Source organism: Oncorhynchus keta, chromosome 9 (genome assembly GCF_023373465.1).
Source record: "Oncorhynchus keta strain PuntledgeMale-10-30-2019 chromosome 9, Oket_V2, whole genome shotgun sequence".
Taxonomy (NCBI): Eukaryota; Metazoa; Chordata; class Actinopteri; order Salmoniformes; family Salmonidae; genus Oncorhynchus; species Oncorhynchus keta.
Window position 1 is genome coordinate 22,780,475 of NC_068429.1, and position 20,042 is coordinate 22,800,516.

Below are 20,042 nucleotides of genomic sequence, written 5' to 3' on the forward strand. Positions count from 1 at the left end.
TTAATGCACTGTACGCACATACATACACACACACACACACAATACAGACACACTCCCTTGGCTCTCTCTTCATTGATTCAGCAGCTATTGTTTTTGTAATTGGAAATGTTCTGATACATTGTCATGGTTGAAGGCAATTATGAACCAGACTATTCTAAAAGCAGGACTGACACCTTCCTTATCTCAAGATGAATGAGGAGGAGAGATTCCCATTGGTGAGAAGGGAGAGAGAGAGAGAGAGAGAGAGTGAGAGGAAAGAGTACCACACTCCTCGGACATAAAACGGATCAAAACTAAAGAGCGAGGGTAGATGCAACACATTAAACTGTCCCTGGAGAGGAGAAGGCTTACAGGGGAAAGGTTTAGGGTTATTGATGTTCAAACTTGTAAACCTCATAGCAAAGAGCTACTCATTTCTCAGCCTTCGATTTTCCCTCCCTTCCAAGGAACTCTGCCCCACTCCCATTCATTCAAGGAACTCTGCCCCACTCCCATTCATTCAAGGAACTCTGCCCCACTCCCATTCATTCAAGGAACTCTGCCCCACTCCCATTCATTCAAGGAACTCTGCCCCACTCCCATTCATTCAAGGAACTCTGCCCCACTCCTGTTCATTCCCTAATGGAAAAGGAGAGAGGGAACCAGAGACCTCTCTCGCCCTATCCACTTCCCATTGAATCTATAGACAAAATGTCACCAGTAGAGGGCACTCTAATAAAGTCCTATCATTAGTACCGTATGCTCAACTGTGTGCTTTTGGTGAGAAAGATGGGAGGGGAGGAGGCCAGGTGATGAGCGGACCTGTGTGCGCGAGGCTCGATAAGCCATTATCACACCGTTGAAAGGACATCTGGCCTCCTCTTTTCATGTTGGAGAAGAAAGGCCCTGTCCTGACACTGACTAATGTCCTACTAAAGTCTTCTCTGGTTTATATCGATTATACACATTCATCAAGACCTCAGAGACACCACTGTACACCACTGTACTCTGTGATCGTAAAAAGCGTTTTCACACATAGTTTGAGCTATAGTTTTTTGAAACCAACCAGACAAATTGAAAAAATACAATGTAACAATTACCAAACAGTCAAACTCTGATTCGAACTATAGCTCAAAACTATGTTTCAAAAGGCCGGAAGAGAACTTAGAGTTTTTGCATGTATTCCTATCTTCCTTTCTTTCCTTCTTTACTTTGTTTGTTTGTGTGTTTCTTTCATTCTCTCTTTCTTCTTCTTTTCTACAAACTTTATTCCCCTTTTTTACTAACCTTTCTACCCTCCTCTCAACCCCCATAACCCCCCCTCTCTCTCTCTTTCTCTCTCTCACTTTCTCTCTCTCACTTTCTCTATCTCTCAGAAGTTTTTGTTTCAGGAGCGGAGGTCAGATTCATGTAAGGTCCGACAGCTGAGACGCACCATCAGCGTTCCCGTAGAAACCAACTTCCACAGCCCAGAGTTCCACAGCCAGCTGTCCATCGAGAGCAGTGAGTATACACACACACACACACACACACACACACACACATTTTTTGTATTTTGTAATACTCTTTCACATCCACTAGGGGGTAAGCTTGCATTTTCCCTCAACTCAACTCTGGTTTTGTACTCTGATGTAGTGGGAAAATATTGTTGAAATGGAAAATCTGAGACCAGTGATAAGAAATGTTATATTGCTTTGCCTTTAAGAATGGTTGTTTAAGATAGTTGTTTTTTGTCCTTTGTGTTTCTGCTTTTTCTAAATGTGTTTTCTTCTCCTTTATTGAATCCATTACGTGTGTATTTTTAGTTTGACTGCAAAACATGTCTGTTTTAAAAAGGCATTTATCCCTTCTATGAAGCTGAGGAAAATATTTTACATCAACAATACTTTAGGGATGTACACAGCACATTTACATCTACAATGTCTGCATAGGGTCCCTTTCATTCAGTAATAGTATATCAACGTTGGCTCAACATTGGCTCAACCCTTCATCAACCTTGTGTCAACAGGTGTTGTCCCACCAACAGTGTGTCTGTTTAGAGTCAACACATATTTTTATTCCACTCACTGTCTCACTCAATTTTTAAAAAATGGAAACATAGTATGACAAAGTAATAGCATAACAATCAGTTGTTCAATTGTGTACGGTAGACAGTACGCAGGCTAAGCATCTTTGGTTTGTATTACAATATGTAATCACATATGTTGTATATCTATATCAGAGGTATTGAGATGTTTCTGAGGTGTTTGTCTGTGTGTTCCTGTTATCCCTCCCATTCCAGGCCTCATGGCAGTGGGTGGTATAATCATCAGCTTGGCACGGTTGTATAATAAGTATTTTGTGTGTGTTGTAAAGACCTTGTATGGGTTTAGTCATTGCAATGATGGGCACAGTTGTGTAGTACTCTCTGGTGCTACAAAACATGTTTTGTGGTGTCGGCATACAGTACACCCCATAGTATGCGTGGGTGTACAGACGTTTGTTAACCCACCTCTTGGATTTTACAGGTAGGTAGGTAGTAAGGATGATTAGAGTACTTACAGTAGCCATTTAGTTTTATAATGCTTTGGTAGGTTGTGTTTTGAGGACATAAAGGAGGGATACTGGTATGATAAGACAGCTCTCTCTTTCTCTTTCGTTTTCTCTCTCTAACAAACAGTAAAACTCTTCTTGATCAATGTGGTGGACAAAAGGTCAGTTTAAATCGTATGAAGTATTGAAATGAAATGATTGAATGTGAAAAGATCCCACATCGTCGTTCTGTCTTGTCACTAGTGTGTGTGTGTGTGTGTGTGTGTGTGTGTGTGTGTGTGTGTGTGTGTGTGTGTGTGTGTGTGTGTGTGTGTGTGTGTGTGTGTGTGTGTGTGTGTGTGTGTGTGTGTGTGTGTGTGTGTGTGTGTGCGCACGCAACGGAGTGAGAGAGAGGGGGTTTGAGAGAAAGATGAATTATACAAATAATCTTGAATCCCTTTCAGAAATAATCATCATGACTTTGGAGAATAATGAACAACAATTCCACTGTGGTCAAAAGGAACATTAATCTCTGAAGAGAGGATGTGTGTAACCGTGTGCTCACTATGCTGTCCTCTTTCTCTTACTCCCTTTCATTTTCTCCCTCTCTCTCTCTCTCTCTCTCTCTCTCTCTCTCTCTATCTCTCTCTCAGTGTGGTGAATCATGCGCTATGCCACGTCTCTGGGATCATTTTCAGTTGGTTTCTCATGTGTGTGATACACTGCACTGGGGTCAGCGCTTCAGTCAGTGGGTCCATTGTTATGGATGCAGGCCATCCTGTGTTCACTGTTTTGGGTTCAGCCATCATGTCAAGCAGTATGTAAAATGTTCCTGTCTTCTCTTCTATCCCTCTTTTCAGCCATCATCCTTCTGTTAACCCACTGGATGAGGTTGATACACTTTTTTTACTACTTCCTCCCTCTGCTGTCTCTTGGGCCTGAGATATTTCCGTTCTCACACACACACACACACACACACACACACACACACACACACACACACACACACACACACACACACAAATGTGGGCTTGTGTGTTGAAGCATGTGTGTAAAGTGCTTCAGTAAAATACCAGGTGAGAACCACCTTGTAATATTCTCTCCAGGTAGCTCTCCGCTCCAGATGTTCATTTTCTGGTCACCCTCTCACTCCATCGCTTCCTCATCCATCCCACCATCCGCTAGTCTATTTTTGTATGTTTAGTCTTTCAGGGGTCACAGCGTGTCAGATAAGAAGAAACAGATTCACTTGTCCTTCTCCATTCAAACCCATACTTTAACTAGTCTATTGAAAAACCTACACTGAACAAAAATATAAAGACAATATGTTAAGTGTTGGTCCCATGTTTCATGAGCTGAAATAAAATATTCCAGAAATGTTCCATACACACAAAAACCTTATTTTGCAAGTGTTGTGCGCAAATTAATTTACATCCCTGTTAGTGAGCATTTCTCCTTTGCCAAGATAATCCATCCACCTGACAGGTGTGACATATCAAGAAGCTGATTAAACAGAATGATCATTACAAAGGTGCACCTTGTGCTGGGGACAGTAAAAGGTAACTCTAAAATGTGCAGTTTTCTCACACAATGCCACAGATGTCTCAAGTTTTGAGGGAGCATGCAACTGGCTAGAATGTTAATTTCTCTAACATTATTTGTGACCTGTGGGAAATTTCTGACCACTTGTAACCACGCCAGCCCAGGACATCTGGCTTCTTCACCTGTGGGAAAAACGTGGTCTGCGGTATTCTGATTGGTAGGGCCTGGCTCCACAGTGAGAAGGCCTGGCTCCCAGGTGGGTGGGCCTATGCCCTCCCAGGCCCACCCATGGCTGCGAGCCTGCCCAGTCATGTGAAATCCATAGATTAGGGCCTAATGAAGAGAGAGAGAGAGAGAGAGAGAGAGAGAGAGCGAGAGAGAGAGAGAGAGAGAGAGAGAGAGAGAGAGAGAGAGAGAGAGAGAGAGAGAGAGAGAGAGAGAGAGAGAGAGAGAGAGAGAGAGAGAGAGAGAGAGAGAGAGAGAGAGAGAGAGAGAGAGAGAGAGCGAGAGAGAGAGAGAGAGAGAGAGAGAGAGAGAGAGAGAGAGAGAGAGAGAGAGAGAGAGAGCGAGAGAGAGAGAGAGAGAGAGAGAGAGAGAGAGAGAGAGAGAGAGAGTACTATATCTTAACAAACTAGGCTTCAACAGGGTCCCAGTATTGTACTCATCCAGTCCTCCTTTTAAGCAGGTTTACCAGTGGGTTACTTTCTGTTCTGCTGCTGCTTTGATGTTGTTGTAACGTTGCATCAACTTTCACCTCAGTGGTGCATTGTGGTGTGTCCTCCTGTGTGTGGTGATCTGCTGTGTCTGTGTCAGTGTTACTGTAGTACACTGTAGTGTCACTGTAGTGTGTTGTTCTGTTACTGTAGAATACTGCAGGTATACTGTAGTGTTACTGTAGTACACTGTAGTGTCACTGTAGTGTGTTGTTCTGTTACTGTAGAATACTGCAGGTATACTGTAGTGTTACTGTAGTACACTGTAGTGTTACTGTAGTGTGTTGTTCTGTTACTGTAGAATACTGCAGGTATACTGTAGTGTTACTGTAGTACACTGTAGTGTCACTGTAGTGTGTTGTTCTGTTACTGTAGAATACTGCAGGTATACTGTAGTGTTACTGTAGTACACTGTAGTGTTACTGTAGTGTGTTGTTCTGTTACTGTAGAATACTGCAGGTATACTGTAGTGTTACTGTAGTACACTGTAGTGTCACTGTAGTGTGTTGTTCTGTTACTGTAGAATACTGCAGGTATACTGTAGTGTTAGTGTATTGTTGCTGTAGTGTTACTGCAGTATACTGTAGTGTGCTGTAGGGTGCTGTATTGGCTGTAGTGTTACTGTAGTATACTGTAGTGTAACCATAGTGTATTGTAGTGTTATTGTAATATAATATAGTGTTACTGTAGTATACTGTAGTATTACTTTAGTGTTACTGTAGAATAATGTAGTGTGCTGTAGTTTTAATGTAGTATACTGTAGTGTTACTGTTACTGTAATCACCACCTTCCGGAGACACCTGAAACCCCACCTCTTCAAGGAATACCTAGGATAGGGTGTTAACTCTCATCTCCCCCCCCCAACAAGATTTAGATGCAAGTGGCTGTTCCACTGGTTGTCATAAGGTGTATGCACCAATTTGTAAGTCGCTCTGGATAAGAGCGTCTGCTAAATGACTTAAATGTAATGTAAATGTAATATATTGTAGTGTTACTGTATTATAATGTAGTGTTACGGTAGTATTACTGTAGTGTTACTGTAGTGTTACTGTATTATACTGTAGTGTTAATGTATTGTTATTGTAGCGAACTGTAGCATACTGTAGTCTTACTTTAGTTTTACTGTAGTGTTTTGTAATGTTACTTTAGTTTTAATGTAGTGTATTATAATGTTACTTTAGCTTTACTGTAGTGTGCGGTAGTGTTACTGTAGTGTGCTGTAGTGTACTGTAGTGTTACTTTAGTTTAGTGCGTTTTGAGCCCTCTCCTGTACTCCCTGTTCACCCACGACTGCGTGGCCACGCACGCCTCCAACTCAATCATCAAGTTTGCGGACGACACAACAGTGGTAGGCTTGATTACCAACAACGACGAGACGGCCTACAGGGAGGAGGTGAGGGCCCTCGGAGTGTGGTGTCAGGAAAATAACCTCACACTCAACGTCAACAAAACTAAAGAGATGATTGTGGACTTCAGGAAACAGCAGAGGGAACACCCCCTATCCACATCGATGGAACAGTAGTGGAGAGGGTAGCAAGTTTTAAGTTCCTCGGCATACACATCACAGACAAACTGAATTGGTCCACTCACACTGACAGCGTCGTGAAGAAGGCGCAGCAGCGCCTCTTCAACCTCAGGAGGCTGAAGAAATTCGGCTTGTCACCAAAAGCACTCACAAACTTCTACAGATGCACAATCGAGAGCATCCTGGCGGGCTGTATCACCGCCTGGTACGGCAACTGCTCCGCCCTCAACCGTAAGGCTCTCCAGAGGGTAGTGAGGTCTGCACAACGCATCACCGGGGGCAAACTACCTGCCCTCCAGGACACCTACACCACCCGATGTTACAGGAAGGCCATAAAGATCATCAAGGACATCAACCACCCGAGCCACTGCCTGTTCACCCCGCTATCATCCAGAAGGCGAGGTCAGTACAGGTGCATCAAAGCTGGGACCGAGAGACTGAAAAACAGCTTCTATCTCAAGGCCATCAGACTGTTAAACAGCCACCACTAACATTGAGTGGCTGCTGCCAACACACTGTCATTGACACTGACCCAACTCCAGCCACTTTAATAATGGGAATTGATGGGAAATGATGTAAATATATCACTAGCCACTTTAAACAATGCTACCTTATATAATGTTACTTACCCTACATTATTCATCTCATATGCATACGTATATACTGTACTCTATATCATCGACTGCATCCTTATGTAATACATGTATCACTAGTCACTTTAACTATGTCACTTTGTTTACTTTGTCTACATACTCATCTCATATGTATATACTGTACTCGATACCATCTACTGTATGCTGCCCTGTACCATCACTCATTCATATATCCTTATGTACATATTCTTTATCCCCTTACACTGTGTATAAGACAGTAGTTTTGGAATTGTTAGTTAGATTACTTGTTGGTTATCACTGCATTGTCGGAACTAGAAGCACAAGCATTTCGCTACACTCGCATTAACATCTGCTAACCATGTGTATGTGACAAATAAAATTTGATTTGATTTGTTTTACTGTAGTGTGCTGTCGTGTCACTTTAGTTTTACTGTAGTGTGCTGTAGTGTTACTTTAGTTTTACTGTAGTGTATTATAATGTTACTTTAGTTTTACTGTCATGTTTTGTAATGTTTCTTTAGTTTTACTGTAATGTTACTTTAGTTTTATTGCAGTGTATTATAATGTTACTTTAGTTTTACTGCAGTGTAATATAATGTTACTTTAGTATTAATGTAGTGTATTATAATTTTACTTTAGTTTTACTGTAGTGTATTATAATGTTACTTTAGTTTTACTGTAGTGTACTGTAATGTTACTTTAGTTTTTCTGTAGTGTATTGTAATGTTACTTTAGTTTTACTGTAGTGTACTGTAATGTTACTTTAATTTTACTGTAGTGTGCTGTAATGTTACTTTAGTTTTACTGTAGTGTATTATAATGTTACTTTAGTTTTACTGTAGTGTATTATAATGTTACTTTAGTTTTACTGTAGTGTGCTGTAATGTTACTTTAGTTTTACTGTAATGTTACTTTAGTTTTACTGTAGTGTGCTGTAGTGTCACTTTAGTTTTACTGTAGGGTGCTGGAGTGTTACTTTAGTGTACTGTAGTGTGCTGTAGTGTGCTGTATTGTTACTTTAGTGTACTGTAGTGTGCTGTAGTGTACTCTAGTGTTACTTTAGTTTTACTGTAGTGTATTATAATGTTACTTTAGTTTTACTGTCGTGTTTTGTAATGTTACTTTATTTTTACTGTAGTGTCACTTTAGTTTTACTGTCATGTTTTGTAATGTTACTTTAGTTTTACTGTAGTGTCACTTTAGTTTTACTGTCGTGTTTTGTAATGTTACTTTAGTATTAATGTAGTGTATTATAATGTTACTTTAGTTTTACTGTAGTGTATTATAATGTTACTTTAGTTTTACTGTAGTGTACTGTAATGTTACTTTAGTTTTTCTGTAGTGTATTGTAATGTTACTTTAGTTTTACTGTAGTGTACTGTAATGTTACTTTAGTTTTACTGTAGTGTATTATAATGTAACTTTAGTTTTACTGTAGTGTATTATAATGTTACTTTAGTTTTACTGTAGTGTACTGTAATGTTACTTTAGTTTTACTGTAATGTTACTTTAGTTTTACTGTAGTGTGCTGTAGTGTCACTTTAGTTTTACTGTAGGGTGCTGGAGTGTTACTTTAGTGTACTGTAGTGTGCTGTAGTGTGCTGTATTGTTACTTTAGTGTACTGTAGTGTGCTGTAGTGTACTCTAGTGTTACTTTAGTTTTACTGTAGTGTATTATAATGTTACTTTAGTTTTACTGTCGTGTTTTGTAATGTTACTTTAGTTTTACTGTAGTGTCACTTTAGTTTTACTGTCGTGTTTTGTAATGTTACTTTAGTTTTACTGTAGTGTACTGTAATGTTACTTTAGTATTAATGTAGTGTATTATAATGTTACTTTAGTTTTACTGTAGTGTATTATAATGTTACTTTAGTTTTACTGTAGTGTATTATAATGTTACTTTAGTATTAATGTAGTGTATTATAATGTTACTTTAGTTTTACTGTAGTGTATTATAATGTTACTTTAGTTTTACTGTAGTGTATTATAATGTTACTTTAGTTTTACTGTAGTGTGCTGTAGTGTGACTTTAGTTTTACTGTAGTGTACTGTAATGTTACTTTAGTTTTACTGTAGTGTACTGTAATGTTACTATAGTGTTACTATAGTGTTGTGTAATGTTACTTTAGTGTTACTGTAGTGTTTTGTAATGTTACTTTAGTTTTACTGTAGTGTATTATAATGTTACTTTAGTTTTACTGTAGTGTTTTGTAATGTTACTTTAGTTTTACTGTAATGTTATTTTAGTTTTACTGTAGTGTTACTTTAGTTATACTGTAATGTTACTTTAGTTTTACTGTAATGTTACTTTAGTTTTACTGTCGTGTTTTGTAATGTTACTTTAGTTTTACTGTAATGTTACTTTAGTTTTACTGTAGTGTTACGTTAGTTTTACTTTAGTGTACTCTAGTGTTACTGTAGAGTACTGTACCGTTACTGTAGTGTGATACAGGGTGCTGTATTGTGTTGCGGTGTAGTGTAGTGTAGTGTTACTGTAGTATATTGTAGTGTTACTATAATATACTGTACTGTTACTGTACTGTTAATGTACTGTATTGTACATTTACTGTAGAACACTGCAGTTATACTGCAGTGTTACTGTAGTGTTATTGTAGTATACTGTAGTATACTGTATTTTTTATGTAGTGTTACTGTAGTGTTATGTAGTGTTACTGTAGTATACTGTAGTGTTGCTGTAGTGTTATGTAGTGTTACTGTAGTTTTACTGTAGTATACTGTAGTGTTACTGTAGTGTTACTGTCCTGTTACTGTAGTGTTACTGTACTGTTACTGTAGTGTTACTGTCCTGTTACTGTACTGTTACTGTGGTGTGCTGTAGTGTTACTGTAGTGTTACTGTAGTGTTACTGTCCTGCTACAGTACTGTTACTGTGGTGTGCTGTAGTGTGCTATATTGTGGTGTGTTGTTATTGTAGTGTTACTGTCGTGTGTTGTAGTGTTTTTGTAGTCTTGCAATGTAGTGTACTGTAGTGTTGAATAAAGGCCAAGCTTGTGCTCTGCCCAAGTGTGTGTGTGTGTGTGTGTGTGTGTGTGTGTGTGTGTGTGTGTGTGTGTGTGTGTGTGTGTGTGTGTGTGTGTGTGTGTGTGTGTGTGTGTGTGTGTGTGTGTGTGTTTCTTATTAATGTTGTCTCTCAGGATGCCTGTTTGAAAAGAACGTATCTGGGTGTAGATGTGTTGAGTAGTTCTGTGTCAGTTAATTGTGTTTGTCTACAGGACATATGGGGGAGTAGTTTTTTATCTGAGGTATTTTAGAAGAACTGTGTGTGCGTGTACATGTGTGTGTGCGTGTACATGTGTGTGTGCGTGCACGTGCATGTGAGTGTGTGTTATGTAGTTGGGGAGTTGTTTGGTTCGGTATGTGGATTGGGTAATATTGCTAGGTAAACAGTAGCTTTGTGTGCCAGGCTTCCAGCTCTCCTTGTGTAGTCTAGGCTGTGGTTAGAAGATTAAGGAGAGTTTGTTATGTTTTATTTTACATTGGATTAACAGTTTAGGTGCTGGTTTCCCAGACCCTGATTAAATTCACTTCTGGACTTGAAAACATTAACAATTGAGAATCTCATTTGAAATTAGGATGACTAAATTTAATCTGGGTCTGGTTAAACATCTGACCCTTGTCTGAGGGAACACTTTGCCTTGGCAGAATAAGTGTCTCATCTTGTTTCTAAAACCTGGAGATGAAAGGCTGAGGTACAATACATAAACACATCATTGACAAACAGATTTCTAAACCCACTCCCTTTCCATTCCATTTCACCTGGCCTTCAGTCCCCTGCAGTCTCCAACACTGCAGTCTCCAACCCTACAGTCTCCAACCCTACAGTCTCCAACCTGTAGAGTGACAGACTGTAGCACTTAGCAACAGGCCACTATAAATTCTGTAAACCCTATAAACACCCACCCTATTGGCCCAATACAGAGATGAAAGACACTCATAAATAAACTTTTGTCTTAGTGTTTTTGGCGCACACTCTACATGATTTATTATGGTACCTCTTTATTCGTTCTACCTCGACACTCTGCAGAAGTTACAATTTGACAGGAGATTAAATAAAACTGTGAATTTAATCAGAGAAAGTTAAGTTGATTCCTGCTTCTTAATGAAAAGTAAATTGAGAGGTTGCAGTTGTTTTGAAGTTCAAGTAGTTATGGCACAAACACAGGAGAGACAGGAACTAAACTATACTGTTACACTTTTTCCACTAGAACAGCACCACTTTTCTTTGGTTCTGGATCCATCTTCAAAAGGCTGTCTGCAGTACTATGCACAACAAGGGATAAAGAGGTGGGGCATCATTTAACATGTATTTTACCTTTATTTAACTAGGCAAGTCAGTTAGGAACACATTGTTATTTACAATGATGGCCTTCCCCGGCTAAACCCTAACGACGCTGGGCCAATTGTGCACTGCCCTATGGGACTCCCAATCACGGACGGCTGTGATACAACCTGCTGGGCTATTGTCTGATGGGAGGACTGATCTTGATCTGCTGATGTTGATTGAGGTGGGAAATTTGACCAATTCCTATTTTGACTGGAAGTATAGTATTGTATTGTCTGAAAAAAATCACCACAAATGAAACTTATTTGTAATTTGTAAATACATCAATTGGGATAGGTATCCCACTCACTTATCACTGATATTGTACACTGAGTGTATAAAACATTAGGAACACCTGCTCTAACATATGCCGTAGGTAAAAACCAGGTGAAGCTATGATCCTGTCACGACTTCCGCCGAAGTTGGTCCCTCTCCTTGTTTGGGCGGCGTTCGGCGTTCGGCGTTCGGCGGTCACGACGTCACCTGTTTTCTAGTCACCACCGATCCATGTTTCATTTTCGATTTGTTTTGTCTTCATTATACACACCTGGTTTCCATTCCATAATCATTGTTCCCTATTTAACCCTCTGGTTTCCACCTTGGTTTTGTGCGTGTTTGTTATTGTCAAGTTGTCTCATTTTGTGACCTGGATTATTTGTCTCCTTCATAGAATATTGTTTTTGAGTAAAGTAACGGTTATGACTCATCTCTGTGTCCTGCGCCTGACTCCTCCTTACCTGCATCACATAGACATATGACATTTCCCTTGTTGATGTCACTTGTTAAATCCACTTCAATCAGTGTAAATGAAGGGGAAGAGAGGTTATTTTCCACTTCTACTCTCTGTTGTCATCTATGCGTAGTCACAGTTATTCTACTTACATGTACATACTACCCTTACTAACCGCAGCCCCTGCACATTGACTCTATACTGGCACCCCCCTGTATATATTGTTATTTTTTACTGCTGCTCTTTAATTACTTGTTACTTTTATCTCTTATTCTTATCCGTATTTTTTTTAAACTGCATTGTTGGTCAGGGGCTTGTAAGTAAGCATTTCACTGTAAGTTCTACACCTGTTGTTTTCGGTGCATGGGACTAATACAATTTGATTTGATTTGATTTAATTGTAAGATAGAGAGTCTGACTAATAGCTGCACTGCCTTATCTTCCCTAGCAGTTGAGAAACAACCGAGCGCGTAAACAAAACCATGTAAATAGCCAAGAAACACAAGGACAAAGTGTCACTTCAGTAGACTTTCGTGTCAAGTAAATTAGACCAGCTGTTATGCCTGTGCACAGCGCTTCTAAAAAAACAGCCCCTAGTCAGGCAGGGTTGTAGCTCGAGGTAGGACATGCTATAGGATTTGTAGTTCTTTGACGTTGTGCGATTAATTTGCCAGCTATGAAACAAAACGGCGGAACAGCTACTGCAGCATTTACATTGCTATAAATGTTAACATACCTGACCAGCCAACGTAGCTTTTGAAATGGCAAATTAATGCCAAAATCTACCCTCATTTGGCAGGTGGCGGATGTTCCTTTTAGGCCCTGTATGATTCTTACAGTCATTTAGGCCTATAGTTGTCATTGTTGAAGTGGACATGTGCTTTGCAGAACTTACAACCTATGCTACACTCGTGAGGAACACGTTTTTGTTTATTTCATTCCATGTTGGAGTTTTGTCAATTTATTAATCGTCTTTTTGTTTGAAACGCTCCTCTCAATGTTGAGTAAGGACCTGCACCTGATTATGAATATAGAAGTAGGACTAGTATACATGGCCTGCGTGCAAATGCAGACCTAGAAATGTGCCCATTTGGGGATGTCTGATAGTATTTATGATTATCTTAACTCACCACCACTAATGAGCTTCTCAAACAAATGTTTCTTCATCTCAAACAGCAAGTAAACAAAGTCTGTTTTTAGATGCAATTTAGAATGACAATAGTTCCTCAAAGTATTTGAACAATATTTCCAGTGCTCTCTCTTTCAATAACCATCTGGCATGAAAGTGAAAAATGTAATGCTCTTCTCCAGGGGAAACATCATAAAATACCTGATTACTTCTTATCCCTTGCACAAATAGCCTACAGCTGTGTATGTCCCAAGGTCACTGGCACGGAAAACTCTGAGGGCACAGAATATTTTATACAATGTTTCAAGTTTGCTAGCGTGAGTTCCGGGTGACTCAGTTGATAGTTGATTGAATATTTAAAGTTCATTGCAGACAGGTCATGTTACGAGTAAATGAGTGAAGAGGTGTGGAGTCAGGCGCAGAGAGCAAAAGATGTGGGAAAAACAACACGCTTTAATGTCCCGGAAACATAACATGAACAAAAGTGAAAACACAAATGAACAGAAATATAAAACGGACAGCGTGAAACCCAAATGCCAACAAAAATACACTCAAACAAGAAAACAGGCGAACAAGCCCGCACGAAACAGAAGCGGGCTGAACAGACTATATATAACCCTATCCTAGCAACCAAACAATAAACAGGTGCTACCAATTAGACAGAACTAAACGAACACAGAACAACGGATCGGCGATAGCTAGTAGACCGGCGACGACGACCGCCGAGCGCCACCCGAACAAGAAGGGGAGTCACCTTCGGTAATATTCGTGACAGGTCATGCATAGCCAATGTGATTTATAAGATGTTTATTTTTATCAGTATATTTTCTACCTGCAGGCTGCAATGTTGTTATGTGTTGGATTTATGTAGGTTATTTTTACATAGTTGGCAATGGCAATAAGTTACTTTTAGATTTGTATCATTTTCATTTTGATAGAATGTAGATTAACCACAGACAATGATTTTTAGATAAAAAATACTATTATAAATTAAATGTGTCACGCCCTGACCTTAGAGATCCTTTTAATTCTCTATTTTGGTTAGGTCAGGGTGTGACTAGGGTGGGCAATCTAGTTTTCCTATTTTTTTGTTTGACTTAGTATGGTTCCTAATCAGAGGCAGCTGTCTATCGTTGTCTCTGATTGGGGATCATACTTAGGCAGCCTTTTCCCACCTTAGTTTGTGGGATCTTGATTTTGTATAGTTGCTGTGTAGCCTGCATAACTTTATGTTTGTTTGTATTTTTTATGTTTTTTGGTGTTCATTTTTATAAAAGTAAGATGTTTGCCTACCATGCTGCACCTTGGTCTCCTCATTCAAACAACGAGCTAACAAAATTAAACTTCTCCACGAAAATGTGCATATGAAAATCAGAACTGGTACTCAGATTGATTGAAATGGTAAATTGGCACTCTAAATGGAAAAGTTTGCCGACCACTGGTGTAGCCTATTACCGGCAACTTCAGGAGCATAATTAAAACACATTTGGGTGTTTCTGTACATTATATGGAAAAATACATGCTTTAACATTTCCACCAATCGATTGTTTGAAAGAAAAGACTACTCTTGGTCAACCAATATGTTTTTTAGTTAGGGACAGCCCTAGTAGAAATGCTGGAAATGAGCTTTAGATGCCACCAAAAATTCTGATGAAGGACCCCCAGACCCACCGGCAGGTTATGTCCCCCCTACTTCTGAAACCAATGTTGCTCCCCTGAGTGTATCAATCTGCTAATGTTTTTTTTTTCAGCAGGAAAATGCCCCATGCCACAAGGCTAGGACTGTCACAAATGGTTCCTCAAACATGACAGTGAATTCAGCCTACTGCAGTGGCCTGCCCAGTCAACAGATCGCAATCCAATTGAGTATCTGTGGGATGAGATGGAACGAGCTATTCAGAGTAGAGATCCACTACCAGCCAACTTGACACAGCTGTGGGAGTCAACATGGGGTGCAACTCAATATTAGGAAGGTATTGTTTCTCAATTATATACTCAGTGTATATTTCAGAGTGCTTAAATCTACAATATACAAACTTTTTGGACGGCCCGATCAAATTCACATAGAAATGTGAGTTATAGATCTTTCATTCTGATTGAAAGCAAGTCTAATAAACAGTAGATCTGTTCTATGTGCGCTATTTCTATGCTTCCCATTATTACGTTTGGTTTTTGCATCTTTTACTTTCAGTTTTGTACACCAGCTTCAGACAGCTGAAAATAAAATATTTTTGGTTCTGGAAAATATATTTCTCAGCAGTTGAAATATAAAGTACAATGGTTCTCAATGACTGCTTGTTTTGTTCACATAAAGTTAAGTGAATGATTAGAATTTTAGCAACTAGGAAAAGACGAAGCGATTTCTGCACAGTACACCTTTAAATGCATAGCACTGAATGGTAACCCCTCTCCCAGTCTGTTTAGAGCTCAAACCCCTCTCCGGTACACTCAAACCATCTCAGGGACACTCAAACTCCTCTCAGGGAAACTCAAACCCCTCTCAGGGACACTCAAACCCCTCTCAGGGACACTCAAACCCCTCTCAGGGACACTCAAACCCCTCTCAGGGACACTCAAACCCCTCTCAGGGACACCCAAACCCCTCTCAGGGACACTCAAACCCCTCTCAGGGACACTCAAACCCCTCTCAGGGACACTCAAACCCCTCTCAGGGACACTCAAACCCCTCTCAGAGACACTCAAACCCCTCTCAGGGACACCCAAATACCTCTCAGGGACAATCAAAACCATCTGAGGGAAACTCAAACTCTCTCAGGGACACTCAAACCACTCTCAGGGACACCCAAACCCCTCTCGGGGACCCCCAAACCCCTATCAGGGACACACAAATCCCTCTCAGGGACCCCCAAACCCCTATCAGGGACACACAAATCCCTCTCAGGGACCCCCAAACCCCTATCAGGGACACCCAAATCCCTCTCGGGGACCCCCAAACCCCTATCAGGGACACCCAAATCCCACTCGGGGAAACTCAAACCCCTTTCAGGGACATCTGTATTATCTTATATGGACCGAACCAGTTGCTCTGGAAGAGGACTTAATGGTTAAAGGACTCCCCAAAAGCTCTATTGCCCCTTTCCCTCTCACCAACACATACAGTACACACACACAGAGAGAGAGAGATGCCAAACGTCATTAGTACCGACTATCACTGTCATTTTGATGTTCAAAAGAAAAGTGACACTGTATCTTTAAGATCAGGGAGTGAGAGAGAACATTGTGGAAAAGGCAGACTGCTGGTCCCTCTCTCTCTTTATTTTCCTTCCTCCCCTCTCTCTTTCTCCATAGAGGCAGTGAGAGAGACAGATGTAACACAGCAGCCTTGGTTTGGCTCAGCTCAGAGACAGTAGGGGCGAGCTGAGAGAGAGAGAGAGAGAGAGAGAGAGAGAGAGAGAGAGAGAGAGAGAGAGAGAGACCATAGCAGAGTGTATGTTGTACAGGGAGACAGTAGCAGAGCTCTCTATCTGCCCTAGGCTAGGTCATGTCTGTTACTGTAACCCTCACACAACCTGTGAAGCCCGACATGGAGCCAGGACCCAACAACAGAACAATACAACAGGAGGGGAACGCTGGTGAGTGAGTGTGTTTGTGGCGAGGGGGGTGGGCTGTGTGTGAGTGAGAGTGAGAGAGAGTGAGAGTGAGAGTGAGAGTGAGAGAGAGAGTGAGAGAAAACCAGGAACAGAGGCCAGTCAGGGGATTTCCTCTCTCTGTTACAAGACAGGACAAGCACCTGTCTATGTACATTTATCGCAGCTGACCTCTGGCTCCCTGATGGTCTCAAACAGACAGTTGACTTGGAGAGAGAGAGGGAGGATGTTGATGTTCCGAGACTTTAACAAGTTGCTCCAGTTCAAGATGTCTCCCTTAGTTTGGTGTGTTTCAGGTATTATCTAAAGTCACTGCTACACTTTGTTACTGGTCTCCATTTCTCACGTTAAATGTCTAGTGAAAAGCACGAGATGACGCACACCCAAAATAATAGGGGTGGTTCTGACTGACGAAATAGTAAATGTACGGGTGTTTTATGTTCATGCCAACTATATGCTCGCAGGGATGTCAAACTCATTCCACAGAGGGACGAGAGTCTGTGGGTTTTCGCTCCACCCTTGTACTTGATTGATGAATTAAGGTCACTAAACATTAATGATTGTCTAGTTGTCTTGTTCTGGCTGCCAAAAACCCACAGACTCTACCCTCGTGGAAAGAGTTTGACACCCTTGCGAGCATATAGTGGGAATGAACAGAGAGAGAGGAGACCTCTTTCTCTCTGTCTTCTCTCTGTCTCTTCTCTCCTGTGTTGTTGTTCTGAGAGCCTTGGTCTTGGTTGAGGCTGCCTGTCTTCTGTCTGTTCCCTTTGAACAGTGACTGTGAACAGAATAATTTAGTGTGGCAGATGTGAGAGCTCTGTGGGTGTACTGTTTCAGTTCAAAAGCACTACGTTAATTTGATGCTTATGTGAATCCCGATAACTGTGTGTGTGGGAGTTGGAGTGTGTTGGTGTTGGAGTGTGTGGGTGTTGGAGTGGGTGGGTGTTGGAGTGTGTGGGTGTTGGAGTGTGTTGGTGTTGGAGTGTGTTGGTGTTGGAGTGTGTGGGTGTTGGAGTGTGTTGGAGTGTGTGGGTGTTGGAGTGTGTTGGTGTTGGAGTGTGTGGGTGTTGGAGTGTGTGGGTGTTGGAGTGTGTGGGTGTTGGAGTGTGTTGGAGTGTGTGGGTGTTGGAGTGTGTTGGAGTGTGTGGGTGTTGGAGTGTGTTGGTGTTGGAGTGTGTTGGAGTGTGTGGGTGTTGGAGTGTGTGGGTGTTGGAGTGTGTGGGTGTTGGAGTGTGTGGGTGTTGGAGTGTGTGGGTGTTGGAGTGTGTTGGTGTTGGAGTGTGTGGGTGTTGGAGTGTGTGGGTGTTGGAGTGTGTGGGTGTTGGAGTGTGTGGGTGTTGGAGTGTGTTGGAGTGTGTGGGTGTTGGAGTGTGTTGGAGTGTGTGGGTGTTGGAGTGTGTTGGTGTTGGAGTGTGTTGGAGTGTGTGGGTGTTGGAGTGTGTGGGTGTTGGAGTGTGTTGGTGTTGGAGTGTGTGGGTGTTGGAGTGTGTGGGTGTTGGAGTGTGTGGGTGTTGGAGTGTGTGGGTGTTGGAGTGTGTGGGTGTACGTGTGAGTGAAAGACAGAGAGAATGAGTGCAAAACAAACAGGGCGACAGAAAGAGAGAGAATTAGTTATGTATACAAATAAATCCAAGAGGATCTAAACTGTGTGTTCTCTCTCACTCCCTCACTTTTCCTCTCCATCCCTCACTCTTTCCCTCTGTTTTTTAACTGTTACGCCCACGCAGGGACAATTAAACAGTAAACAAGTGTGTTTGATTAGCAGGGCAAGACATTCAGTTTATTTTCAGACTGTGTGTGTGTGTGTGTGTGTGTGTGTGTGTGTGTGTGTGTGTGTGTGTGTGTGTGTGTGTGTGTGTGTGTGTGTGTGTGTGTGTGTGTGTGTGTGTGTGTGTGTGTGTGTGTGTGTGTGTGTGTGTGTGTGTGTGTGTGTGTGTGTGTGTGTGTGTGTGTGTACCGTTCTCAGCCCTTTGGAAGAGACTGTGCTGTGGTTAGAAGAATGAGTCAAAGTTGAACATATTTTGAGGAGACATCCTGTAACTTCTTACTGCCAAAGTCTTAGTCTGCTTACTGAGCTACACAGTCTCACCTCTCTCTGCCCCTGGACAAGCCTCTGTACATTTATCGCAGCTGACCTCTGGCTCCCTGATGGTCTCAAATGGACAGTTGACTTGGAGAGAGGGAGGGAGGATGTTGATGTGTCGAGACTTTAACCAGCTGTTGCAGTTCAAGATGTCTCCCTTAGTTTGGTGTGTTTCAGGTAGTATCTGAAATCACTGCTACACTATGTTATTGGTCCCTATCTACAGGGTCACTGTATGTGGATTGGGTAATATTGCTAGGTAAACAGTAGCTTTGTGTGCCAGGCTTCCAGCTCTCCCTGTGTAGTCTAGGCTGTGGTTAGAAGATTAAGGAGAGTTTGTTATGTTTTATTTTACATTGGATTAACAGTTTAGGTGCTGGTTTCCCAGACCCTGATTAAATTCACTCCTGGACTTGAAAGCATTAACAATTGAGAATCTCATTTGAAATTAGGAGGACTAAAGTTAATCTGGGTCTGGTTAACCATCTGACCCTTGTCTGAGGGAACACTTTGCCTTGGCAGAATAAGTGTCTCATCTTGTTTATAAAACCTGGAGATGAAAGGCTGAGGTACAATACATAAACACATCATTGACAAACAGATTTCTAAACCCACTCCCTTTCCATTCCATTTCACCTGGCCTTCAGTCCCCTGCAGTCTCCAACACTGCAGTCTCCAACACTGCAGTCCCCTGTAGTCCCCTGCGTTCTCCAACCCTGCAGTCTCCAACCCTGCAGTCTCCAACCCTGCAGTCCCCTGCATTCTCCAACCCTGCAGTCTCCAACCCTGCATTCTCCAACCCTGCATTCTCCAACCCTGCAGTCCCCTGCAGTCCCCTGCATTCTCCAACCCTGCAGTCTCCAACCCTGCAGTCTCCAACCCTGCATTCTCCAACCCTGCATTCTCCAACCCTGCAGTCCCCTGCAGTCCCCTGCATTCTCCAACCCTGCAGTCTCCAACCCTGCAGTCTCCAACCCTGCAGTCCCCTGCAGTCCCCTGTATTCTCCAACCCTGCAGTCCCCTGCAGTCTCCAACCCTGCAGTCTCCAACCCTGCAGTCTCCAACCCTGCAGTCCCCTGCAGTCCCCTGCAGTCTCCAACCCTGCAGTCCCCTGCATTCTCCAACCCTGCAGTCTCCAACCCTGCATTCTCCAACCCTGCAGTCCCCTGCATTCTCCAACCCTGCAGTCCCCTGCATTCTCCAACCCTGCAGTCTCCAACCCTGCAGTCTCCAACCCTGCAGTCCCCTGCAGTCCCCTGCAGTCCC

At 41.8% G+C, this 20,042-nt stretch overlaps 2 protein-coding genes across 2 annotated transcripts in view; both read left to right on the plus strand.

Annotated features, from left to right (window-relative positions):
- Window positions 1–15,840, plus strand: part of si:dkeyp-72a4.1 (uncharacterized protein LOC100148058 homolog) — a 73,919-nt gene extending 58,079 nt beyond the window's left edge. Inside the window, exons 3-4 of the mRNA XM_052526034.1 lie at window positions 1,356–1,482; window positions 15,548–15,840. Of these exons, the coding sequence (XP_052381994.1) occupies window positions 1,356–1,482; window positions 15,548–15,840 (420 nt within the window). The remainder of the gene's footprint in view (window positions 1–1,355; window positions 1,483–15,547) is intronic.
- Window positions 15,841–16,390: 550 nt separating this feature from the next.
- Window positions 16,391–20,042, plus strand: part of LOC118376650 (disabled homolog 2-interacting protein-like) — a 323,821-nt gene continuing 320,169 nt past the window's right edge. Inside the window, exon 1 of the mRNA XM_052525470.1 lies at window positions 16,391–16,678. The gene's annotated coding sequence lies outside the window, so the exon portion shown is untranslated. The remainder of the gene's footprint in view (window positions 16,679–20,042) is intronic.